Here is a 25,496-nt window from a genome sequence, read left to right as displayed (position 1 = left end):
GACCTGTCGTTATTCATTTAGGACCAGTTATTTCTCCTTCGGGCCCAGTGATTACTCTTGAGACCAATCAGTTCTCTCGACCGGATTTTCACCTCCCCAGATGAACCAGCCATCCTGGAGATGGAGGACCTGGACCGAATGGCTATGAGGCTGGGGGACGGTCTGGATCCTGATACTGTCTCCCTGGCATCAGTCACTGCACTGACCACTAATGTGTCCAACAAGAGGTAAGGCTAGGACCCCTCCAGTCGCATCCCCCATCAGAAAATCTACCAAGTTTGTCCAGACCCCCCTCACCCCCATCTTTTCTCGGACTGTCCCAAGGCAAGGAGGACTGAGAAGATGGGTGGGGCTGGGAGGGGAGGGGGGTGGTCAATGCCCTACAGCCCCACCATTCGAAGCCCGTTATCTCAGGGGCTTGATCTGGTAAGATTCCCTCCTATCCTGGTCCCTGCCAAACACCTTCCCCGCCACTCTCCCTTGGAGTGCATGTTTTCCTTCTTCAGGTCCAAGCCAGACATTAAGATGGAGCCAAGTGCTGGGCGACCTATGGATTACCAGGTAGGAGGGGACCTGGACCCCAGGCTGTGTGCAAATATGATGGTGCTTCTGCAGCTGATGAGAAGAATCAATCAATCCGTCAATCGTATTTATTGAGCACTTACTGTGTGCAGAGCACTGTACTAAGCGCTTGGGAAGTACAAGTTGGCAACATATAGAGACGGTCCCTACCCAACGGTGGGCTCACAGTCTAGAAGGGGGAGACAGAGAACAAAACCAAACATATTAACAAAATAAAATAAATAGAATAGATATGTACAGGTAAAATAAATAAATAAATAGAGTAATAAATCTGTACAAACATATATACATATATACAGGTGCTGTGGGGAAGGGAAGGAGGTAAGACGGGGGCGATGGAGAAGGGGATGAGGGAACATACGAAAGGTTAAGGAAACCCACAGTGCTGGGCCAGAAACACTGCAGTCTCCAGTGGGAGAAGTCTATTCACCTCCCTGATTTCTCTTCTGTATTAGTTAGCCTTCGGTTCCAGTTAATAATAGTGTCATTTATTAAGCGCTTACTATGTGTCAAGTACTGTACTAAGCGCTGGGGTAGATACTAGTTAATCAGGTCCCACATGGGGCTCACAGTCTAAGTATCATTATTCTTACTAGTATTATTTAGAAGGGAGAATGGGGACTGAATCCTCATTTTGCAGATGAGGGAACTGAGGCACAGAGAAGTGACTTACCCAAGGTCACACAGGAAGCAGCGTGGCTCAATGGAAAGAGCCCGGGCTTTGGAGTCAGACGTCATGGGTTCAAATCCCAGCTCTGCCAACTGTCAGCTGTGTGACTTTGGGCAAGTCATTTAACTTCTCTGTGCCTCAGTTACCTCATCTGTAAAATGGGGATTAAAAACTGTGAGCCCCCCGTGGGACAACCTGATCACCTTGTAACCTCCCCAGCGCTTAGAACAGTGCTTTGCACATAGTAAGCGCTTAATAAATACGATCATTATTATTATTATTATTATTATTATTATTATTATTACAGGAGGTAAGAGGAGGAGCCAGGATTAGACCCCAGGTCCTCTGAATCCCAAGCCTGTGCTCTTACCACTAGACCATGGCAGCCTAGCCTAGCCTCACATGGTAGGAAGAAGTTGCTGGGGGAAGAGCAGAGGGTAGGAGAGGTGGAAGAAGAGGCAGACCAGAAGAGGCAGTGAGCAGAATAAAAAGTATGCCACAAGTATCTAGAGTGATGATAATGGAGTTTCTGATGGACAATCCTCGGTCCAGATATTGATCTTAGTGTTTGTTGTTGAGGCCTCACCTCCGGTCCCCTCTCGTCCCCGTTGATTATATTCCTACCGGAGCAGGGTGGCACAGCATATTGTGCCACCAAAGTGTGCCATATAGCCCCACAGACCAGTAGGTCATTGCCAGAGTGGCCACCTCAGTAACCGCATTAGCTACTGCTGCTTACATTAGCCAGCCATTTTCAGGATTCCTGCTGAGCCTGTCCACTGCGCAAGGGTGGTTCTTCACTACTGGTGGCTTCGCTCCCCCAGGAATTCCCCTACTTCTGCCTGCCCCCTTGACCCCCTTGGAGGGGTGGGTCAGACTTTGGGCAGGGAGTCTGGGTTAAAAGGCAGGGTTTATGGAGGGAAAAGTGCCGACCTCCTTCTCTGCTCCTAGGTCAGCATCACGGTGATTGAGGCCCGGCAGCTGGTGGGGCTGAATATGGACCCGGTGGTGTGTGTGGAGGTGGGAGATGACAAGAAGTACACATCCATGAAGGAGTCAACCAACTGCCCCTACTACAACGAGGTCAGTGCTCTCCACCTAGTGTGGTGGAGGGAGCCCAGATCCGCTGTTTCCTATGCGGCTTCCAGAAGGAAGCACGTGCCTGTCCTGTTTCTGGGAGATGTGACTGCCGCATCTGGCCAAGAAATTGATCGGGTTTGAGGAATTCCGATTGGAAGACTCCCAAGGAGGGGTTGATAGGCCAGCCCCTCCTTCCCAACATATCCCCCAGAACACAAAGCCACAAATAAGGAGGGCCAGCACAGACCCTCCACCTCTCCAGCCACTGAGAGTGGCCCCTGGTGACAGGTTCCTCTGCCATGCCAGCACTCCTCCCAGGGCCTGGCTCCTTGCTCCAGCTTGAGGGAATGAAGGGATGGATCATCATTCCCTGCATCTCATGACTTGTCCTTGCTTCCAGAGACAAAGCATGGGTTCCTTCTTCTCGGGGCTACCATCCATGATTCTCTGACTCCCCTCAGAGAGGTATCATCCCCCTTTTAGACTGTGAGCCCACTGTTGGGTAGGGACTGTCTCTATATGTTGCCAATTTGTACTTCCCAAGTGCTTAGTACAGTGCTCTGCACATAGTAAGCGCTCAATAAATACGATTGATGATGATGATGATGCTCCTGGCCTCTAAGGGCGGGTGGTCTGGGAGAAGGGATGGAATTACTACGTGACCCCACCCCTGGCCTGACTACGTCCCCCAGTCTTGGCTTTGATTCAGCTCTGGGCCTCCATCCGAGCCCCAGGCTTAGTGGGTTTCACGATTTGAGAGCCAGAGGTGCCTCAAATGTCTATCGCTGCCTGCTCTCGTTCCCCGAGGAAGGTCTATTTCAGACCCCCGGAGCTGGGGGCAGAAGAATGGCTGCAGAGAGAAGGAACGTTCTTCACCTTTAGATTCCTCTGCCAGTGCTCAGGCCCTGAGGCAGAGGTGACCTCCCACTCCCCTCTGCCTTAATAAGGTCCCTGTCCAGATGCGAGAAGCAGCGTGGCTCTGTGGAAAGAGCACGGACTTTGGAGTCAGAGGTCATGGGTTCAAATCCCGGCTCCGCCAATTGTCAGCTGTGTGACTTTGGGCAAGTCACTTAACTTCTCTGTGCCTCAGTTACCTCATCTGTAAAATGGGGATTAAGACTGTGAGCTCCCCATGGGACAACCTGATCACCTTGTAACCTCCCCAGTGCTTAGAACAGTGCTTTGCACATAGTAAGCGCTTAATAAATGCCATTATTATTATTATTATTATTATGTGAGCCCCCCCCCACTTCCCTAATCTCTGCTCTCCACCGGGCCTGGAGCAGGAGCTGGCCCCAAACCGCAGGCTACCCGGCGTGAGCCCTTCCCCTCTTACGGCCTAGTGGATGGACCACAGGCCTGGGCGTCAGAAGGACCTGGGTTCTAATGCTGGCTCTGCCACTTGTCTGTTGTGTGACCCTGGGCAAGTCACTTCACTCCTCTGTACCTCAGTTACCTCATCTGTAAAAGGGTGATTACTACTTTGAACCTCGTATGGTACCTGAACTCTGTCTAACCTGATTAGCTTGCGTCTACCCCAGCATATAGTACAGCGCCTGACACCGAGTGAAGCGCTTAAAAAATACCATAAAAAACAAATAAAAGAAATCCTTGATCCTAGGAGAGGCACGGGTCCAAGTCAGAGTTCTGGTTGTCCCCAGGTGAGAGGCAGCGCTACAATCAGCAGGGACAGAAATTTCTAGCAAAGCCCTTCCCAACCATCAGTCACCACCGAACCCAGAGCCGGAGTCAGGATGACCTTCCTAGGCAGGCTGCAAGCTCCCAGACTCTTTCTCCAGAGCTGAGATCCCATCAGCTGCTCCCAACCCGAGAAATATATGCTTTGGAACTAAATCAAATGTGCTTTTCTTAAATGTGCAGCCCCTGTACTCCACTTTCCTCTCCCGACCCTCAAAACAAGCTCCCTGCAAGGCAGCCAGAAAGGGGAAAGTCTGTTCCGGTGCTGCTCTCTGATGGTGGAGAGCAGAAGCATTCAGTTTTTTGCCTGAGCAGCCTTTGGGCAGGCCACCTCTGCGGTCAATCTCTCATCCCCAGGCCTTAGAAGTCATTTGTTCAGCACTCCCGCTAGACAGCCAAAGTGAATTATATATGAGCAAACTTGAATAGCCCTTCGAAGCAGCCCCTGGATTGGGTTTGTCTTCGTTGCCAAGCTGCCTGTTAGTTCTTACGATTATGAGAAATAGCTCAGTCATCAATCTTCCCCCTCAGTCTTCCCCCTCTCCATCCCCCCATCTTACCTCCTTCCCTTCCCCTCAGCACCTGTATATATGTTTGTACATATTTATTACTCTGTTTAACTTGTACATATCTATCCTATTTATTTTATTTTGTTAGTATGTTTGGTTTTGTTCTCTGGCTCCCCCTTTTAGACTGTGAGCCCACTGTTGGGTAGGGACTGTCTCTATATGTTGCCAATTTGTACTTCCCAAGCGCTTAGTACAGTGCTCTGCACACAGTAAGCGCTCAATAAATACGATTGATGATGACAATGATGATCAATCAGTGGTAGCTATTGAGCAGTCACTACGTGCAGAGCACTGTACTAAGCGCAGGAGAGAGTACAGTAGAGTTAGTAGACACGGTCTCTGCCACTCCACGTTACCTTAATTTAAGTCTGTTTGGGGTTGATGGTAGTGGCCTGTTGTACAGGAGAAATTCCTGAAGCCTGCATTGGTAAATTGTAAAGTTGCAGGGCCCTCAAGGATCAAGGTGTATCTGCATCAGGCTCCCAGTTGGAGAAGCAGTGTGGCTCAGTGGAAAGAGCCCGGGCTTTGGAGTCAGAGGTCATGGGTTCAAATCCCAGCTCTGCCAACTGTCAGTCACTTCACTTCTCTGGGCCTCAGTCACCTCATCTGTAAAATGGGGATTAAAACTGTGTGAGCCCCCCATGGGACAACCTGATCACCTTGTAACCTCCCCAGCGCTTAGAACAGTGCTTTGCACATAGTAAGCGCTCAACAAACACCATCATCATTATTATTATATTTTCCTCCAAAATGCCTAGAGAGGAATTTTTCCCTCCATCAATTAGCCCTCTTTGGCCAGACTCTTTGTTAGCCGTTTCTCCATCCCATATCGCCTCCCTGAACTTGAAGGTGCCATTGGTGTCAGCACTAGAAGAGATGGGCTTTTGTTCATCAGGAGAGCATTTCAATTAGTCGCAAGGATGGGCTTTCTGTGACAGGCTCCACTAGGGGTTTGGAATCTCTCTCCCTAGGGATGTGAAGAGGAGATGTTGGAAGCCGGGGATGGGCTAGGCGCAGTGTGGCATAGGATGGGAAGCAGTCAAAAAGGGAAGAGGTAATGATGGGATTTGATGCCATCTATATATTGATGAATATTATTATTACGATACTTGTTAAGTGCTTACTATGTGTATTGCACTGTCCTAAGCACTGGGGTAGGCGCAGATTAATCAGGTTGGACACAGTCCCTGTCCCACGTGGGACTCACAATCTAAATAGAAGGGAGAAGGATTTAATCCCCACTTTATAGTTGAGGAAACTGAGGCACGGAGAAGTAACTTGTCCAAAGTCACAGAGACAAGTGGCCGAACCGGAATTAGAACTCAGGTCCCTTGACTCCCAGACTCTGTGCCCTCCCCCCTAGGCCACACTGCTTCTCACCTTCAGGTCTTCACTCCAGCAGACCACATAGGTCTCCTGTCCCTGGATGCTTTGTATTATCGGCTGATCCTGCAGAGAATCCCATCCACCTTCCCTGCTTCTCTCATCTCTGCCTCCCCAGCAGTAGTGACCTATCAGAAGTTTCAATCAATCAATCGTATGTATTGAGCGCTTGCTGTGTGCAGAGCACTGTACTAAGCGCTTGGGAAGTACAAGTTGGTAACATATAGAGACAGTCCCTACCCAACGGGCATCCCTCCTCCTCCCCCCAGGCACCCATGAAAGAAAGGATGAGAAACCCTAAAATCAGCACAGTAATTTACACTGTCACCACCCCAAGGCAGTCGCTGTCTTACCCACACGCGCACCTCCTTGCACTAAATTCTCTGTTCTAGGACTCTCAGTTGGGGCTCGCCATATGAGCCAAGTCCCTCCTGGGAACTCCTCTTCCCTCAGAGTTGCCCAGCGCTCTGGATATTGGCTGATCCCAGGGGTCTCTGGAGCCAACAGGCCCAACCTTCTTCCCATGCCCTGCAGAACTGTAGCGCTTAGTACAGTGCTCTGCAACACAGTAAGCACTCAATAAATAGAATGAATGCTAGTAAAAAAAAGTCAGGCCAACCAGTCACACATACAAAAGGACCTATTGCCCTCTGCATCTCACCTCATATCTGTCATTAGGGTGGTGGGCTCACCTATTTGTTTCTTTATGCCTCTACCTGCTGCATCTCTCTGTGTCTTTGGCATACCTTTATCTCTTTCTCTCGCCGAGTCTCTGCTCCTGTACTGTAAGTCACTTCTTGCTTATGTTTTTGTGCCTCTCCGTGTACCCAGCACATCTGAGTCTCGTCCGTGCAGTGTGGCGTTCTCATGCCTTCAGGTATCCCGGCTCTCTTCCCCTGCTGTCGGCCTAGGCCTAGTCCCGTGGCCCAGGGGCTATTTCAGATTGGGGGAATCTTACCAGGGAGGGGAAATAATCTTTCCAGCAGTTCAGGGGAGATGGCAGGGGCTCTTCCTGACTTCTCAAGTCATCCCTGGGGGCGTGGACAGGAACTGCCAGGAAGAAGGGGCTGGGCACTGCTTCTCCAAGCGGGCCGCCTTGACCGTCCGGTGACGTGAAGGCCTGGGTCCTTCACCCCCACAGTGCTTCGTCTTCGACTTCCACGTCTCTCCTGACGTCATGTTCGACAAGATCATCAAGCTGTCGGTGAGTGACGGCCTCGCCTTATGGGGGTGGGGGCCGAGGGGGCGAAAAGAGGGCGAGAGGCTCTGGACCAGAAGGGCTTGGGAGCAGAGGCTGAGACCGAGCTGCTGTGAATGCCCCATCCCTGCTCTGCCGATGCCCCTGCTGCCTCCCTCCTGCCCCAGAGCTCCTCCCACCCCCTCAGCCCTGGAAACCTTCTCTCCATCCTCTTGCATCCAGCCTTGCCCCCTCAGCCAGCAGATAGGGCGTGATTTAGGCAGAACTCCCAAAGTCTCCCATAGGGTCAAGGTTGGAAGTTTCCCTATCCCGGTGAACCCTGATCCCACCCAACCTCTGCGGGCGGCCCAGCCTGACGAGAGGCTGCTGCTTCTGCCCGGAAGGTGATTCACTCCAAGAACCTCCTACGCAGCGGCACCCTCGTGGGGTCCTTCAAAATGGATGTAGGAACCGTGTACACGCAGCCTGGTGAGTAATCGTGTCCACCCAGCCCGGTAAGTTACCATAAGTACCCAGTCACGTGCCTACTCACATGTACCAATCTGGTGATACAGCGTGGTAAGTAACCTTGTTACAAGCAGCCTAGGATCATGAGGGCACGTGTACACAATCCAGTGAATAACTATAAACAGGGCTTAATGATTAACCATGTTCATTTTATTGAGCACTTACTATGTGCAGAGCGCTGTACTCAGTGCTTGGGAGAGTACAATATAACCATAAACAGACCCATTCCCTGCCCACAACGGGCTTACAGTCTATAAAACTGCGTAAACACTCTGCTTGAAGCAAAATTTGGGGAGTAAAAGGGTAATAATAATTGAGGCATATGTTAAGCGCTTATTGTGTGCCGGCATTGTTTTAAGAGCTAGGGTAGATACAAGATAGGTTGGACACAGTCCCTGTCCCTCAATCCTAATTCCCATTTTACAGATGAGGTAACTGCGGCACGGAGAAGTGAAGTGACTTTCCCAAGGGCACACAGCAGGGAAGTGGTGGAGCTGGGATTAGAAGCCAGGTCCTCTGACTCCCAAACCTGTGTTCTCTTCATTTAGGCCATGCTGCTTCTCAAATAGTATGGGCACCCAGCCTGTTGGTAACAGCCGTGTGCATACGCATAATGGCACAGTTCAGTAAGTAAATCAAGCTTAGTTGAGAATAGGGATTGCAGTTACAGAATTTTCGCAATAAAGTGGAAGAGACTCCCCCAACGCTTACGGCATGGCAGACTCAGCCACGGTTTACCAGGTGGGTGAGGGCACAGTGATAGCTGCTTTGCTGCTGTTGAGGATGCAGCAATATCCTGTTCTCTGCCTGTGGACGACATCCATTCTCCCGAACCTCTGTCTTGCAGTACTTGCCCCTGAGTTCGGGAGGACTGAGGGAGAGTGAGGATGGCTCAGCACAAGTCCATCGCTACTATAAGAAGTTCTTGGACTTGCACAGTTATTGGATCCCTAAAGCTGGGTCTTAAGGGGAAATGCTGTAAATCAGGACCAATTTTTTCAAAAGGAACAATTTTATAAGGGGGGGTGGGTCCTGAACCAAGGTCAGGTACCCTATTTTTACCAAAATTAATCAATCAATCATTTATTGAGTGCTTACTGTGTGCAGAGCACTGTACTAAGCACTTGGGAAGTACAAGTTGGCAACATATAGAGACAGTCCCTACCCAACAGTGGGCTCACAGTCTAGAAGGGGGAGATGGAGAACAAAACCAAACATATTAACAAAATAAATAGAATAGATATGTACAAGTAAATAAATAAATAGAGAAATATGTACAAACATATATACATATATACAGGTGCTTTGGGGGAACGGAAGGAGGTAAGATGGGGGGAGAGGAAGGAGGGGGCTCAGTCTGTGAAGGCCTCAGGATTCTGTACTCACTCAAAGATGAATAAGGACTTTGTAGTGTCAGTATTGCTAGTGATTTGATATAATTGATATTGATATGATAGTAATACGGAAAATACAATAAATGTAAAAAATACGGTTCCTAAAAAGAATTGTGCAGAGCTGTACTTACACAGTCCTTACCTACAAATCCCCTAAAACACACAGAAACTTGCAAAACCCTTGATTTTTTTTTTAAAGGAATGAATGGGGTGATTGATAGGGTAGGTTTGCTTGGGTGATTTTCACAAGAGTTTTGAGGTGATTTGGAAGGACTTTTTGGCATTTTCTCAGGGGTCTTGGTTGTTTTTCTTGGAGATTTGTTTGCATTTGTCAGGGTTCCATGACAGAGGCACAGTCATTGGCAGGACTATGTGTGGCATTTTGCAGGATTTTACCACTTTGGGGAATAAGAAAGTGGGCGGGGAGCAGAAAGAGAAGCTGGGGACGCTGTCCACTGGCTTTACCCATTAAACAAGCTCGTTAAGGGCATTCTCTTTGAGGTGCCCCCACCACAACTTCAGGGTCTCACTCTTCCGAGCCTCCTCCCTGGCTTTCTCCCAGGGCAGGGGGCTTCCGTGGAGGGCAGGGAAGAGGTTGGGACCGGGGTCCCCCACTGCACGGAGTAGGGCATGTTGCAGAGCCAGAGTGTGTTCTGGAGTTGGGGGCGTAGAGGGAGGGGAAGCAGCGGTACTCCAGCTTGGAAGTGGCGGAGGGGATGAAAGCCCCTTCCTTCCTCTCCCCCTCGTCCCCCTCTCCATCGCCCCCCCATCTTACCTCCTTCCCTTCCCCACAGCACCTGTATATAGGTATATATGTTTGTACATATTTATTACTCTATTTTACTTGTACATATCTATTCTATTTATTTTATTTTGTTAGTATGTTTGGTTTTGTTCTCTGTCTCCCCCTTTTAGACTGTGAGCCCACTGCTGGGTAGGGACTGTCTCTATATGTTACCAACTTGTACTTCCCAAGCGCTTAGCACAGTGCTCTGCACACAGTAAGTGCTCAATAAATATGATTGATGATGATGAAACCCAGCGAGGAAACTGCCTCCGCCCAAGAGACAAAGCCACTTCCCCCTCCCAGGCCCAACCCAAGCAGTCGACAGGAGAGGCAGGAAGGGGCCGCACGATGACCCCCACGGCTTCTGTGGAGCCAGTGGAGCGGTTCAATCAATCAGTCAATCAATCAATCGTATTTATTGAGCGCTCACTGTGTGCAGAGCACTGTACTAAGCGTTTGGGAAGTCCAAGTTGGCAACATATAGAGACAGTCCCTACCCAACAGTGGGCTCACAGTCTAAAAGGGGGGAGACAGAGAACAAAACCAAACGTACTAATAAAATAAATAGAATAGATATGTACAAGTAAAATAAATAAATAGAGTAATAAATATGTACAAACATATATACACATATACAGGTGCTGTGGGGAAGGGAAGGAGGTAAGATGGGGATGGAGAGGGGGATGAGGGGGAGAGGAAGGAAGGGGCTCAGTGTGGGAAGGCCTCCTGGAGGAGGTGAGCTCTCAGTAGGGCCTTGAAGGGAGGAAGAGAGCTAGCTTGGCGCATGTTGGGAGGGAGGGCATTCCAGGCCCGGGGGTTCCCGCCGGTAGCGAGGGAGAAGCAGCGTGGCCTAGTAGATAGAGCATGGCCCTGGGAATCAGAAGGACCAGGGTTCTAATTCTTCCTCTGCCTCTTGTCTGCTGTGTGGCCTTGGGGAAATCACTTAACTTCTCTGTGCCTCAGCTACCTCATCTGTAAAATGGGGAATCCCACGTGGGACAGGGACTGGGTCCAACCTAATTACCTTGTGTCTACCCCAGTGGTTAGAACATTGCCTGGCACATAGAAAGCGCTTTAAAAAATACCAGGAAAAAGGGGGGCCGTGGAGTGACCCCCGCAGCTGCCGCAATCAATCAATCAATCATATTTATTGAGCACTTACTGTGTGCAGAGCACTGTACTAAGTGCTTGGGAAGTACAAGCTGGCAACATCTAGAGACAGTCCCTACCCAACAGTGGGCTCACAGTCTAGAAGGGGGAGACAGAGAACAAAACCAAACATACTAACAAAATAAAATAAATAGAATAGATAGGTACAAGTAAAATAAATAAATAAATAGAGTAATAAATATGTACAAACATATATACAGTCACTAACACCACCCAGGCCGGTCTCCCTGCCTTAGCGGCCCCGCAGGAGATCGGCAAGAATGACATTAAGCAGAAGGGCAGCCGATGGGCAAGGAGGGAAAACGAGAAGCATTAGCATGGCGGGCTGGGGAATTCCTACCTTAGGAGCCTGGTGTCTTCAAGTTAGATGTGTAGATGCCATTTATTCTAACTCAGAGGGTCTCATATATTGCAAAGACAACTCAAGCATGTATTCTTCTGATGGTGGGACATTCCTTGCCCCCCTCCACCACTGGTGCTTGAGCAGTGCGCTCCAAAATGGCAGGGGCCACACTGCCTTTTCACGGACAAACTGAGTCACTGTGCAAGAGATTCTCTCTCCAAGGCACTTGCACTCCTGGGGGCAGTTTCACCATCAGCAGCATAGCCTGTAAACCAAAGGACAACTCACATGAACATGTAAGTACGAACGTTTGTTCACTATCCCAGACCGTAGATCCCAGTAAATGTGTTTACCCACACCAGTGAAAAAGCATGTGCATGCGGGTAGTAATAGTTACACATTACACTCAGGAGTAGGTAGCAGCTTTCAGATTTGAATGTGGACAGATCATTGGGGAATGACAGCTGTGTGGGACTTAAAAGAGAGACGGGGCATAACGAACAGTTCTTTCCACATGCCGTTTATGTAGCTGCAGCTACTTGTTGGAATTAATAGTTTCCATTAATGCCAAACTCTCCCCACTCCCTTTGCTAACTCTTTTCGGAAGTTCAAAAGAATGGTGTTTCTATTGCTTTCCCTTTACTACATAAGGTGAAAAGTTTCGAGAACCGTCGGTGCACCCTGTAGAGTCACCCCTGCAATTCTTAAAGTTTTGAGAAGTGAGACAACTGTCAAATTGCAAATCCCTCACTTGAAATCTGTCACTCCAGAAGGGAGAGTGTGGTTGGCCTGTTTCTCTAAGAGCCGTCCTTCAGCAGAAAGCTTTTTACCCCAGACAGAGACCTGAATTCCATATCTGGACAAGTCGCATGCGACTGTGTTGTTCTTTCTGGGTCACTATCATTTGCAGCAGTCTTGTGGGCTGGCTGGGCTGAAGTCGGGCTCATCTGGAGCATCGTTTCCACCTTTTCCCCCTGGAAGTGAGCATTGTGGTCCTAATTAAAGCTACTCAATTCTCAGAGTTGGGGCCGGGCAACTAAACTTCTGGACCACCTTTCTGCACAGAACTTTGGGGAATCCTATTGACGGGGGACATGTGCTTGACTTGTTTTCCCAGTAGTGCCAATGGCTTTTGCCATGCTCTTTCTGATGGCTTCTCTTGGGAAGTGGGAGGCGTAGCATTTAAAGGCAGCTATCGCAGGAAGGATGCGGTTCAGGGAGCTGGCCCTCCCCGACCCGGTGAACTGTAGGTGTAGGGGATCATCTGATTTGCGACCCAACCCATTTGAATCTCTATTTGCCAGAAGCAAGGATGTTTGGGCTGGGTAAGTACAGAAGGTCGATTTGCGAGAGGTATAAAGTGGCCCAGGATAATAATACAAATTGAATCCTGGACACTAATCATAGTTCAGACATGAACCAAGCATTCTCTTCACATTGGCCGGCTTGGGGGCAAGCTCTTATTGCTCTGTCTACTCAAGGTTGAGGCGCAAGCATATCAGAGCAATTAGATGATAACTCGCATCAGTTCACCTTAACACAACTTCCTGCTGTTCATCTTCCCCAGAGTCACTGGAGTATCCTGACCCAGGGTGTCTAAAGTGAGAAAGTAACTGTGGACATGGTCTGAGGAGTACATGGGTATTCAGAATAGAGTAGCCCTGTGTGTGTAGCTGAGTGAAGGGCCGTGAGGAACCGGCTGAGTGACCGTGTTCCCGTAGCCTAGTTGGTAGCTAGGCACAAACCAGCTCCAAGTTCACTCCACCTGAGATTTGGTTCAAAGGCAGGAATGGTTTTGGTCCCTGGCCTGGCTGTGTGTGAGTGTCCGGGGGAGGGGAAAGGGGGTGGAGATTGTCAAGAGAGCAAGAATCCCCCAGTTTTCATTCATTCAATCGTATTTATTGAGCACTTACTGTGTGCAGAGCACTGGACTAAGCACTTGGGAAGTACAAGTTGGCAACATATAGAGACGGTCCCTACCCAACAGTGGGCTCACAGTCTAGAAGGGGGAGGCAGAGAACAAAACAGAACATATTAACAGAATAAAATAAATAGAATAAATATGTACAAGTAAAATAAATCAATAGAGTAGTAAATATGTACATACATATATACAGGTGCTGTGGGGAAGGGAAGGAGGTAAGGCGGGGGGGATGGAGAGGGGGAGGAGGGGGAGAGGAAGGAGGGGGCTCAGTCTGGGAAGGCCTCCTGGAGGAGGTGATCTCTCTATAGGGCCTCAGGGTCTGGCAGAGGACCATCCCCTTAGGTGGGATGGAACTTGGCCCATTGGCCAGGGCAGAGCTGGCCGATGTTTTGGGGGAGGAGAGGAAGTGGTACCAAGCCTGCCCACCTCCCCTGCAGAGCACCAGTTTCACCACAGATGGGCAACTCTGTCCGACCCGGATGACATCTCGGCCGGGCTGAAGGGTTATGTCAAGTGCGACATCGCTGTAGTGGGCAAGGGAGACAACATCAAGACCCCTCACAAGGCCAACGAAACTGATGATGATGACATTGAGGGGTAAGGGCTCCAATTTTATTCCACCCACCCAGAGCTCCCAACACCTGATCCCTTCCCAACTCATCTCCTCCAGGAGGCCTTCCCAGACTGAGCCCCTTCCCTCCTCTCCCCCTCGTCCCCCTCTCCATCCCCCCATCTTACCTCCTTCCCTTCCCCACAGCACCTGTATATATGTATATATGGTTGTACATATTTATTACTCTATTTATTTATTTATTTTACTTGTACATTTCTATCCTATTTATTTTATTTTGTTGGTATGTTTGGTTCTGTTCTCTGTCTCCCCCTTTTAGACTGTGAGCCCACTGTTGGGTAGGGACTGTCTCTATGTGTTGCCAATTTGTACTTCCCAAGCGCTTAGTACAGTGCTCTGCACATAGTAAGCGCTCAATAAATACGATTGATTGATTGATCTCTGTCTCCACTTGGGGCTACCTTCTCTGAATCTGGAGGCGTGCTCTCCCCATGCAGAGCCCAGGCCTACCCCTGAGCATCTAAAATAATAATAACCATAATAATAATATTTAAGGCCTGGATGCCGTTTCTTCCCTACGGCCCTTCTGGAATTTGGTTCCTCATTTTCTGCGTCAAGGTAGGGCATGGAAGAGAGGAATTAATTTGGGAGAGTCCTTCTCCCTCCCTGTAGGCCCCAGCCGTCCACGAGCTCCTCCTTTTAACTCTATACTTCAGTCACGATTCAGTTCCTGGGTGGTGGAAGGGAAAGAGAAAAGGCCTTGAGGGCTTGCAGATAATTTGGTTCCTCACTCCGCCTTGCTGTGTTCCTTACGTTAAGGACAGGGCAGAGATAGGAATAAGGGAAAATGATTAGTAGTGGCAGCATCTGGGACCTGGGTCTGGGAACACTGTGGAATCTGGTGGTAAGAGCAGGGTCTTGGAGACCTGACGTTTGAATTCAGGGTCCAAGAGACGGAAAAGAGTTGAACAGGTCAGGACACCTGGTTTGAGAGAAGATGGGAGTTCCCCTCGTTGGCATCCGTATTCACGTGGGCTCCATGTGCCCACAGGAACTTGCTGCTGCCAGATGGGGTTCCCTCCGAGCACCAGTGGGCACGCTTCTACGTGAAGATCTACCGGGCAGAGGGGCTGCCACGCATGAACACAAGTCTGATGGCCAATGTGAAGAAGGCATTCATTGGGGAGAACAAGGACCTCGTCGACCCCTACGTCCAAGTCCTCTTTGCTGGACAGAAGGTACAGGGGCAGTGGCTGAGGGGGAAATTGGTCAGAATGGTGGGAGGGGGAAAGTAGGGGCTGGGGGGCCAGAACACTTGGGTTTGGGGCCTGGATTTAACAAGGAAGGGCAGGACAGGAGCCAGGGCCCCTGCATTTGGGCACTTGAAAGTGCCTGCATCTTGGTGGGGTGAGAATCAGAAAGGATTGATTGGCTAGAGGGCTAGGAGTAGAGGAATGAGAAGCAGAGTGGCCTAATGGAAATAGGACGATTCTGGAGACCTGGGTTCTTATCCCAGCTCTGCTGTTCGTCTGCTGTGTGACCTTGGGCAAGTCACATAACTGCTCTGTGCTGCAGCGTCCTCATCAGAAAAATGGGAATTAAATACCTGTTCTTCCTCCTACTTCGACTGTGAGCCCCATGTGGGACAGGGACCATATCTGACCTGATTGTCTTCCATCAACCCCAGTGCTTAGTGCAGTGCTTAACGTAGAGAAAGCGCTTAACAAATACCACAGCTAATAAGAATAATAATAATGATGGCATTTATTAAGCGCTTACTATGTGCAAAGCACTGTTATGACCAAAAAAGTCAGAGCTTTGGGAAAGGGAATATTTGAGATGTGAAAACCAAAAATCAAGGAAGATGGCAGCATAGAGGAAAGGGAGAACAGATGAATGCAATCTCTTGAGAGAGGATAAACTGTTACAGGAAGGGGGCTATCCAGAGCAGACAGCTGTCTCTCTGTCGGCCTCCCTCCCCCATGACCACTCCCTTCTGGACAGGGTAAGACCTCCGTTCAGAAGAGCAGCTACGAACCACTGTGGAACGAGCAGATCGTGTTCACGGACCTGTTCCCCCCGCTCTGCAAGCGCATGAAGGTGCAGATCCGGGATTCAGACAAAGTCAACGATGTGGCCATCGGCACCCACTTCATCGATCTGCGCAAGATCTCCAACGACGGAGACAAAGGTGAGCGGGCTGGGGGCTGTCTCCCGGCCTGGGGGAGAGTGCAGCTGAGCCACGTGGACAGTGGGGCCTACGTGTTTGAGACGGCAGGCTACGCGGGAATGGCGGTAGCCTCCCGTCCTTTTAAAAGGAAAACAAGCCCAGCGACACTGTGGCCGGTTCAGAGAAGTAGGTGTCCACCCTCCGACCCCCAATCCACTTGTCTGGCTAGGGCAAGGGGCACAAGACTCAGGAGCTCACTAAAAGGGATCAGGTGTTACTACTAACCACACTGGGTGCTGATCAGACCTCAGGAATCACCCGTAAAATAGGCCACACCTGGGCTGGGAAGATCAGTAGCGGAATGAAGGTTTGAAAAGAGCGACCCTGTCCCTGCTGAGCCGTTTTTTGTTATTCCCCCAGGACCAACAGTGTTAGGTATTGATGAGCATCAGCGGTATATAGTTAACGTCTCTTGTGTGCAGACAGTAATCTGTTCCTCACATTCTATCATCATCATCAATCGTATTTATTGAGCGCTTACTGTGTGCAGAGCACTGGACTAAGCGCTTGGGAAGTACAGATTGGCAACATCTAGAGACAGTCCCTACCCAACAGTGGGCTCACAGTCTAAAAGGGGGAGACAGAGAACAAAACCAAACATACTAACAAAATAAAATAAACAGAATAGATATGTACAAGTAAAATAAATAGAGTAATAAATATGTACAAACATATATACAGGTGCTGTGGGGATGGGAAGGAGGTAAGATCGGGGGGATGGAGAGGGGGACGAGGGGGAGAGGAAGGAAGGGGCTCAGTCTGGGAAGGCCTCCTGGAGGAGGTGAGCTCTGCCCTGCCTCTTACGGCCCCGCCCCCATCCCCTTTTCCACCCTGCAGGCTACCTGCCCACACTGGGCCCTGCCTGGGTGAACATGTATGGCTCCACCAGGAACTACTCTCTCCTGGACGAGCATCAAGATCTGAATGAGGGGCTGGGGGAGGGCGTCTCCTTCCGAGCGCGCCTGCTTTTGGGCCTGGCCGTGGAGATCCTGGACGCCTCGAACCCCGAACTCACCAGCTCCACCGAAGTGCAAGTGGAGCAAGCCACGCCTGTTGCTGACGTGAGTCTGGCCCTTGGCCATGCCCCCCAGGCCGGCACGCAGCCCCACCCCAGCTGTGCTGCAGCCGGAGACCTAAAGCCATCCACCCACCTCTTTCCATGCCCCTTCCTGTCACCATCTCCCTGATGTGAAACTTGGCCTTGGGCAAGTCACCTCACTTCTCTGTGCCTCAGTTACTTCATCTGCAAAATGGGGATTGAGACTGTGAGCCCTGTGTGGGACATGGACTCTGTCCAACCTGATTAACTTGTATCCACCCCAGCTCTTAGTGCCTGGCATATAGTAAGTGCTTTTAAAAAAAACACACCATTTTTTAAAAAGGGGTGAGGGCGGAGCTTCATGGCCATCTACTATACTACTGTTATGTTCTGTGGCATTTTTAGGTCCAGAAAAGCCCCTTCCTCTAGCTTGGGGAGGTTTTCTTCTGGTTTCCCCCACAAATGACCCCCTCCCAAGCTTCTCTCCCTAGAGGATCCTAGGGCGGAAACTTGGAGACCTCACAGTGCCACCCCCTCGTGAGAAGACGGACCTCGTAGGTGACCGCTCCGTGACCATTGCTGTGCAGGGGGATGCCCATACAGTGCTTGCTGTTCAAACAGAGGCTGTTTATAGCCCCTGAGACTTCAGTTTGCCTAATCAGGGCTGTGGCTGGGAGCAGGGACCGTTGAGAGTGAGTTCCATCTCAGTCAATCATACTTAGCGAGCACTTACTGTTTGCAGAGCACTTGTACCAGGAGTGTGGGAGAGTGCAACGTAACAGAGTTGCCAGACATGTTCCCTGCATACTATAATCAATCAATCAGTCGTATTTATTGAGCGCTTACTGTGTGCACTAAGCGCTTGGGAAGTACAAGTTGGCAACATATAGAGACAGTCCCTACCCAACAGTGGGCTCACAGTCTAAAAGACTGTGTGAGTCTACTATAAGCCTAGTCTACTATACACAGTCTACACAGTCTACTATAAGCTCACAGACTAGAGGGGGAGACAGATATGTAATAAATTACAGATAGGTGCCTAAGTCCTGGGGGATGGGTGAATAAAGCGCTTAGTACAGTGCAAGCGCTTAGTACAGTGCTCTGCACATAGTAAGCGCTCAATAAATACGATTGATGATGAATAAAGCCTGCAAATCCAAGCGCAAGGGTGGTGCAGAAGGGAGTGGGACAAACAGGAAATGAGGTCTCAGTGGGGGAAGGCCTCTTGGAGGAGATCTGCTTTTAATAACGTTTAAGGTGGGGAGGATGATCGCCTGTCAGATATGAAGAGGGAAGGCGTTTAGGCCAGAGGCAGGAGCAAGATCCAGGTACAGCGAATAGGCTGGCATTAGAGGAACCAAGTGTGCGGGCGGGGTTGAAGTCGGAAAGCAGTGAGGTAAGGTAGGAGGGGGCAAGGGGATTGAGTGGCTTAAAGCCGGCCGATGGTATGGAGTTTCCATTTGATGCGGAGGTGGATGGGCAACCCCTGGAGGTCCTTGAGGAGTGGGGAAACCCGGACTGAACAGTTTTGTAGAAGACTAATCCAGCAGCGGCAGAGAGAAGTAGGGACTGGAGTGGGGACAGACGGGAGGCAGGGAGGTCAGCAAGGAGGCTGATACAGTAATCAAGGCGGGATAGGGTAATCAATCAATCAATCGATCGTATTTATTGAGCGCTTACTGTGTGCAGGGTGCTGTACTAAGCGCTTGGGAAGTACAAGTTGGCAACATATAGAGACGGTCCCTACCCAACAGTGGGCTCACAGTCTAAAAGGGGGAGACAGAGAACAAAACCAAACATACTAACAAAATAAAATAGAATAGATATGTACAAGTAAAATAGAGTAATAAATATGTACAAACATATATACATATATACAGGTGCTGTGGGGAAGGGAAGGAGGTAAGATGGGGGGGATGGAGAGGGGGATGAGGGGGAGAGGAAGGAAGGGGCTCAGTCTGGGAAGGCCTCCTGCTTGCTTGGATTAGCAAATGCAAATCCAAATGCTTGGATTAACATGGTAAATTTGGATGGAGAGGAAAGGGTGGATTTTAGCGCTGCTTTGGCCCCCTTTTCTGCACCTGTTTCCCCTTGAGTGCTTGGGGGAGAGATCCTGGCCCTGAGGACTTAGATCTCCAGGCTTGGATATCAGGGGGAGCCCCCAGGACTCCTGGTCCTTAGACCAGGCTGACACTCCAGCTTAAAAACCTTGGCCCATTCATGTGGGGAGGCCAAGGGAGCTGCCCCGCCTGCCCATCCTGGGACTAAGGGGCTGCCTTTCTGACTTCCTCAGAGCTGCACGGGGAAGATGGAGGAATTCTTCCTTTTTGGAGCTTTCCTGGAGGCCTCCATGATCGACCGGAAAAACGGGGACAAACCTATCAACTTTGAGGTTACCATAGGTCGGTGTCGTGGGGGGCCACAAACTCCAAACCTCCCATCCCAAAGGCCTCACCCTGAGCCACTCAATGAGACCTCTTCCCTTTCCTCCCCTCTTCCCCAGTATCACATGCTTCTGGCAGGAAAATGCGCACTTACTGGGAGGGCTGGGACCCTAGAGGAGTTTAGCCGGGAGAAGGGATGACTCCCTAGCCGGATCCCCACAGATCAATCAATCAATCGTATTTATTGAGCGCTTCCTGTGTGCAGAGCACTGTACTAAGCGCTTGGGAAGTCCAAGTTGGCAACATATAGAGACGGTCCCTACCCAACAGTGGGCTCACGGTCTAAAAGGGGGAATCTGGAGTTTGGATTAGGGAATCCCAGGCAGGGGGTGTTCACGGCCTCATGTCTCCCCCGCTGCTCCTAGGAAACTACGGGAATCAGGTGGACGGGCTGTCCAGGCCACCGAGCCGGAAGAAGAAGGAGGGCGGGGAAGAGGAGGAGGTGGAGCTGATCCAGAACTCCAGTGAGGACGAGGTGGATGAGGAAGGGGACCTGGTGTCCGTCTCCACCTCACCCCCGATGCGGCCCCAGGTCACAGACAGGTAGAGCCTGGAGGTGGTGCCCACTGAGGGGGCTGGACTGGAGAAGGGGTGGAAGGGCTTTAGACTCTCCTGCCGCTGGGCGGAGGACTTTCAGCCTCTGCCTCCCAATCCCCCTGGCTACGGGATGATTACTGCTGCTCTTCCAAGAGGCCTCTTTTCTCCTTCCCCACCTCCCTTTGCCTCTCTCTCTCTCTCCCTCTCCCTCCCTCCCCATCTTATGCTCTCACCCCACCTCACCCAGGAACTACTTCCACTTGCCCTACCTGGAGCGCAAGCCCTGCATCTACATCAAGAGCTGGTGGCAGGACCAGCGGCGGCGCCTCTACAATGCCAACATTATAGACCACGTTGCCGACAAGCTGGTCCGTATCTTAACCTCAAAGAAGCCGCTGGAGGGGCGGGGAGGCGAGAGCAGCTATTCCCTGGCCCTTGGCCATTCCTCATGCCCTCGTCCCCGTGCGAGGATGGAAGGGGAGGCGCTTGGGCAGACCCAGGGCCGTGGCTGCTGGTCTGTCTCATGCCCCTTTGGCAGAAAATGCCAAAATGCCCCTTTTCAGACCCCTTTGGCAGAAAATGGTGTCCTTGGGTGGGGGGTGGTCTAGTCTGTTCTATATCTGGGATCCTAGGAGGTGGTAGGAAGGGGAAGGGAGGCTTTAAGGGGAGGCTTCCGCGGGTTGTGTCAGGTAGGCTCCTGGAAGGACATGGCTGGGGTTTGCCGAAGAGCATGAATGGGGAGGATCAGGGACATAGTGAGCGGGAAACTTCACGGCAGAGAGGTTGCTGGGCAGCGTGGCAGGGGTGCTGAGGGCATGCCAGGGGGTGGTTGGGCCTGGCTGATAGAGGGTGGTGGGGTTGGAAGGGAGGAGGCTCCCTGGGGAGTCGGAACCAGCATCCTGGTTCCAGCTCAATCCCCTCCCTGCTTTCCTGTGTAATGAAGAAGGTTAGTGCGGGGGAAGATGGATGGGGATGGGCTTTGCCGTCCTACCTCCTGTCCCCTGCTCCCTGCTTCCCAGGAGGAAGGCTTAAATGACGTCCAGGAGATGATCAAGACGGAGAAGTCCTACCCCGAGCGCCGACTCCGGGGAGTCTTGGAAGAGCTCAGCTGCGGCTGCTAGTAAGACCCGCGGCGGGGTGGGGCTGGCCGGCGGCTGGGGGATTCCGGGGCAGGAGAGGGACGGGCAAGGGGCTGTCCTAGGAGAATAGGGAGGGGGCGGTGAATAGGTGCAGTGGACAGGCCGGAGTGGTGCCGTGCGGCTGTGCGGTGGGAGACGGAGAGGGCAGAGGGGATAACCACGCGGCCAGCAGCACGCTTTGGATGCCCCGGGATGCTCTCAAACAGGCGGAGATGCTCTAATTCCCTAATGGACTGGGAGACGTCCCCGGCCCACTGGCTCTCTCCCCCACAGCCGCTTTGTCTCGCTTGCCAACAAGGACCAGAACCAATCGTCCCGCACGCGGCTCGACAGGGAGCGGCTCAAGTCCTGCGTGAGGGAGCTGGTGAGGGCCACGCGGCAGGGGGCCGGGGGAAGGAGGGCTGCTGGAGGAGGAGGAGGAGGAGGAGGAAACGGGAGGTGGTAGGACAGAAAACCATCGCAGAGAAGGAAAGAGAGGAAGGGTGGTTGGGACCCAGCTTGAGGGCGCCAGGCCCTAGGCTGGGGGTGAACAGGAGCAGCTGGTTCTGTCAGGGAGGACTAGGAGGCCCAGAATTGTTTTTTTAAGATATTTATTAAGCACTTACTATGTGCTTAATACACTGTACAAAGCGCTGGGGTAGCTACAAGCTAATCAGGGACTCACAGTCTTAATCCCCATTTTACAGATGAGGTAACTGAGGCACAGAGAATAATAATAATAATGGCATTTATTAAGCGCTTACTATGTGCAAAGCACTGTTCTAAGTGCTGGGAAGTGAAGTGACTTGCTCAAGGTCTCACAGCAGACGTGGCAGAGCCAGAATTAGAACCTGGGTCCTGCGATTCCCAGGCCCGTGCTCCTTCCACTAGGCCACACTGCTTTACAGTTGAGCCTCTGGCCTGCCCCGGGCCTTTCCCCACCCTCCCCCGGGCTCATTTCCTCCGGTCCTTTTTACTCCTCCATTCTCCCTCGGGCCTTCCCGGACCTCCAGGGTCTTGGGGGTGGGGGGGGTGTTCCTTCCTGCAGGAGAGCATGGGTCAGCAGGCGAAGGCCCTGCGGGCCCAGGTGAAGCGTCACACTGTGAGGGACAAGCTGAAGCTCGGGCAGAACTTCCTGCAGAAGCTGCGCTTCCTGGCCGACGAGGTACGGGAAGCGAGGTGTGGGAGGGAGGGGGTGGTGCCAGTTGGAAGAGAATCCTGCCTGGGAGAAAGTGTAAGATCACCTGGCCCACTCCCCTTCCTCAACCCGGGCTGAGAGGCAGGGTGGAGCCGGGGCAGAGCTGGGAGAATGGATTTGGAGCAGCACAGCTGTGGCAGGTTAGTCCGAGCCCGGCTTGGCCCCGCTCCAAAGGATTCCAACGAGGTCGGGTCAGTCCCGGGTCTATGGATGCCCTTGCGGACTCCCAGCTCCTTCGGGCCTGCTTCCCCTTCCTTGTCCCATCCCCAGCTCTGCCCCTGCTGTCCTTCCCCCAGCCGCAGCACAGCATCCCCGACATCTTCATCTGGATGATGAGTAACAACAAGCGCATTGCCTACGCCCGGGTCCCCTCCAAGGATGTGCTCTACTCCACCGTGGAGGAAGAAGCCGGCAAGGACTGCGCTAAAGTCAAGACCCTCTTCCTCAAGGTGCCGGGGCAGGGGAGGTGGCGGCCACGTGAGCTCGAGGGGTTGGGCGGATGTTGGGGGTCGTCAGTCAGCCGCATCTTTTACATCTTTTACAGTCCCTGACCGGTTACTGGTCCACCCAGCGTCTCCTGGGCAACTGTGCCGTGACTCACGGGGCGGGAGGGTCTTTGAAAGATGAGGCAGGACCCCTAGTGAGGCCGATTGGGTTGAGTATAGTGCCCTGCATGTAGTAGGCTCTCAATAAAAGTAAGCTCCCCAGGGGCCTGGCAGGTCAGGCTTTGGCCCAGACGGGAAGTAACAAGAGGTCCCCTTGGTGCCGAGGGAACTCACGGATCTGCGTGACCCACCTTTAAGGCAGGGAACGAGGAGGAAGTCTCTCAGGAAGAAGAGATGGGAAGCAGCAGGGTGATAGTGGGAGGAAGAGAAGGGCATGGGGGAAAGCGAGTGATGGATGGATGGAGAGGGTGTCCGGGTGCTCCATTCTTACTCCCAGCTCAGCTGCCCTAGCAGCTGGGTATTAGCGTTACGGACAGCGTAGGAGGAGGAGTCCTGCACCCCACGGGGAGCCCGAGGGGCCGGCCGAGCTGCTGGGCGGAGTGAAGGGAGTGGTGAGCCCCCCGGTCACATCCTCCGTCTGGTTTCCTTCCCCCCCAGCTGCCCGGCAAGCGTGGCTTTGGCCCGGCCGGCTGGACCGTGCAGGCCAAGCTGGAGCTCTACCTCTGGCTGAGCCTCAACAGGCAGCGCAAGGACTTCCTGTGCGGCTTACCCTGCGGTTTCGAGGAGACTAAGGCGGCCCAGGGCCTGGGCCTGCAGTCCTTCCCGCCCATCAGCCTCTGCTACACCAGTGAGTTTGAGCTCAGCCTCCGCTACAGCCGTCCCATGGTTTCCACAGCCCGGCACCGCCCACCCAGGCTTCTCCCAACCTCCCCTAGCACGGGGGGCCAGTCCCTGACCGGTTACTGGTCCACCCAGCGTCTCCTGGGCAACTGTGCCATGACTCATGGGGCGGGGGGGGTCTTTGAAAGATGAGGCAGGACCCCTAGTGAGACCGATTGGGTGGAGTATAGTGCCCTGCATGCAGTAAGCTCTCAATAAGCACTCCAAGCAGCGTGGCCTAATGGATAGGCATGGGTCCGAAAGTCAAAAGGATGTGGGCTCTAATTCCAGTTCCACCACTTGTCTGCTGTGTGACCTTGGGCAAGTCACCTGACTTCTCTGTGCCTGTTACCTCATCTGTAAAATGGAGATTAAGACTCTGAGCCCCACGGCGGGGCATGGACTGTGTCCAACCGGAGTAACTTGCGTCTACCCCAGTGCTTAGAATAGTGTCTGGCTCATAGTACGTGCTTAATAGTGCTTTTGTTTTTTTTAAGTTAATAATAATAATGGTATTCATTAAGCGCTTACTATGTGCAAAGCACTGTTCTAAGCACTGGGGAGGTTACAAGGTGATCAGGCTGTCCCATGGGGGGCTCACAGTCTTAATCCCCATTTTCCAGATGAGGTAACTGAGGCACAGGGAAGTTAAGTGACTTGCCCGAAGTCACACAGCTGACAATTGGCGGAGCTGGGATTTGAACCCATGACCTCCGACTCCAAAGCCCGGGCTCTTTCCACTGAGCCACGCTGCTTCTCTAAATTGGGGTGGTCATGCCATTAGACAATAAGTAAATGAATAAATACCAGTGTGCCCAGGATCCAAGCAAGCCTGGCACCTTGAGGTCTCCCCCCTGTTCTCCCTTTCCAGAGAAGCAGGTGTTCCAGCTCCGGGCCCACATGTACCAGGCCCGGAGTCTCTTTGCAGCCGACAGCAGTGGCCTCTCTGACCCCTTCGCCCGTGTCTTCTTCATCACCCAAAGCCAGTGCACCGAGGTAAACTCATCCAGGGGGGTTCCCTCTTCGTCTCTCCAACAGACCCCTCCCCTCGGACCGGGTGGATCAAGAATGGGGGGTGTTGGGGGGCTGATGGGGCTCGGGTTTTGTTAGCAAACCCCAGTGTCAAGTGGCTCCCCTCCCCACCACTGCTCTGCCTAGGTGCTGAATGAGACCCTGTGTCCCACCTGGGACCAGATGCTGGTGTTTGACAACCTGGAGCTGTACGGAGAGGCCCACGAGCTGCGAGACGACCCCCCCATCATTGTCATCGAGATCTACGACCAGGACACCATGGTACTCGCCAGGGAAACCACGCCACCCCAGCTTTTGTCTTCCTGCAGCACTGTCACCACACCCACCTCCGGGTCTTAGAAGTTCCATTCCCAACTTGAATCCCCACCCAGTACTTAAAAGTGACTTCTACTGCACGGTATAGTTAGGGCACCCAGGCTCCTGCCCATTCAGTGCCAAACTCCAAACTCTTTAGGAGCAAAAGAGACTGGAGAGGGTGCTCCTCACAGCTTTATCTGTGAGCAGTGGGGATGTTTCACACCCACCACCACAACCTGGGGCTTAAAGCTGGGGGGAATCTCTGCACCTCTGATGATTGTCCCTACCCGGTCACCTGTGCACGATAATTCATTTATTCAGTCATATTTATTGAGTGCTTACTGTGTGCAGGGCACTGTACTAAGCGCTTGGAAAGTACAATTCGGCAACAGATAGAGAC

At 51.9% G+C, this 25,496-nt stretch overlaps 1 protein-coding gene across 5 annotated transcripts in view; it reads left to right on the top strand.

The window, feature by feature from the left end:
- Positions 1–25,496, top strand: part of OTOF (otoferlin) — an 84,966-nt gene that overhangs the window by 44,489 nt on the left and 14,981 nt on the right. For all 5 annotated transcript variants that reach the window (XM_038750828.1, XM_038750830.1, XM_038750831.1 and 2 more), the window contains 19 exons: positions 101–227; positions 507–561; positions 2,204–2,335; positions 7,124–7,186; positions 7,564–7,648; positions 13,743–13,902; positions 14,928–15,114; positions 15,881–16,067; positions 16,944–17,167; positions 19,439–19,547; positions 19,955–20,132; positions 20,374–20,494; positions 21,146–21,246; positions 21,539–21,629; positions 22,293–22,409; positions 22,739–22,891; positions 23,546–23,735; positions 24,639–24,763; positions 24,926–25,060. In XM_038750828.1, coding sequence (XP_038606756.1) covers positions 101–227; positions 507–561; positions 2,204–2,335; positions 7,124–7,186; positions 7,564–7,648; positions 13,743–13,902; positions 14,928–15,114; positions 15,881–16,067; positions 16,944–17,167; positions 19,439–19,547; positions 19,955–20,132; positions 20,374–20,494; positions 21,146–21,246; positions 21,539–21,629; positions 22,293–22,409; positions 22,739–22,891; positions 23,546–23,735; positions 24,639–24,763; positions 24,926–25,060 — 2,540 coding nt within the window. The remainder of the gene's footprint in view (positions 1–100; positions 228–506; positions 562–2,203; positions 2,336–7,123; positions 7,187–7,563; positions 7,649–13,742; positions 13,903–14,927; positions 15,115–15,880; positions 16,068–16,943; positions 17,168–19,438; positions 19,548–19,954; positions 20,133–20,373; positions 20,495–21,145; positions 21,247–21,538; positions 21,630–22,292; positions 22,410–22,738; positions 22,892–23,545; positions 23,736–24,638; positions 24,764–24,925; positions 25,061–25,496) is intronic.

The sequence above is a fragment of the Tachyglossus aculeatus genome, chromosome 9, assembly GCF_015852505.1.
Source record: "Tachyglossus aculeatus isolate mTacAcu1 chromosome 9, mTacAcu1.pri, whole genome shotgun sequence".
In the NCBI taxonomy this organism is placed as follows: Eukaryota; Metazoa; Chordata; class Mammalia; order Monotremata; family Tachyglossidae; genus Tachyglossus; species Tachyglossus aculeatus.
The sequence above is the reverse complement of the archived record's forward strand: the minus strand, read 5'-3'. Positions and strand labels throughout refer to the sequence as shown.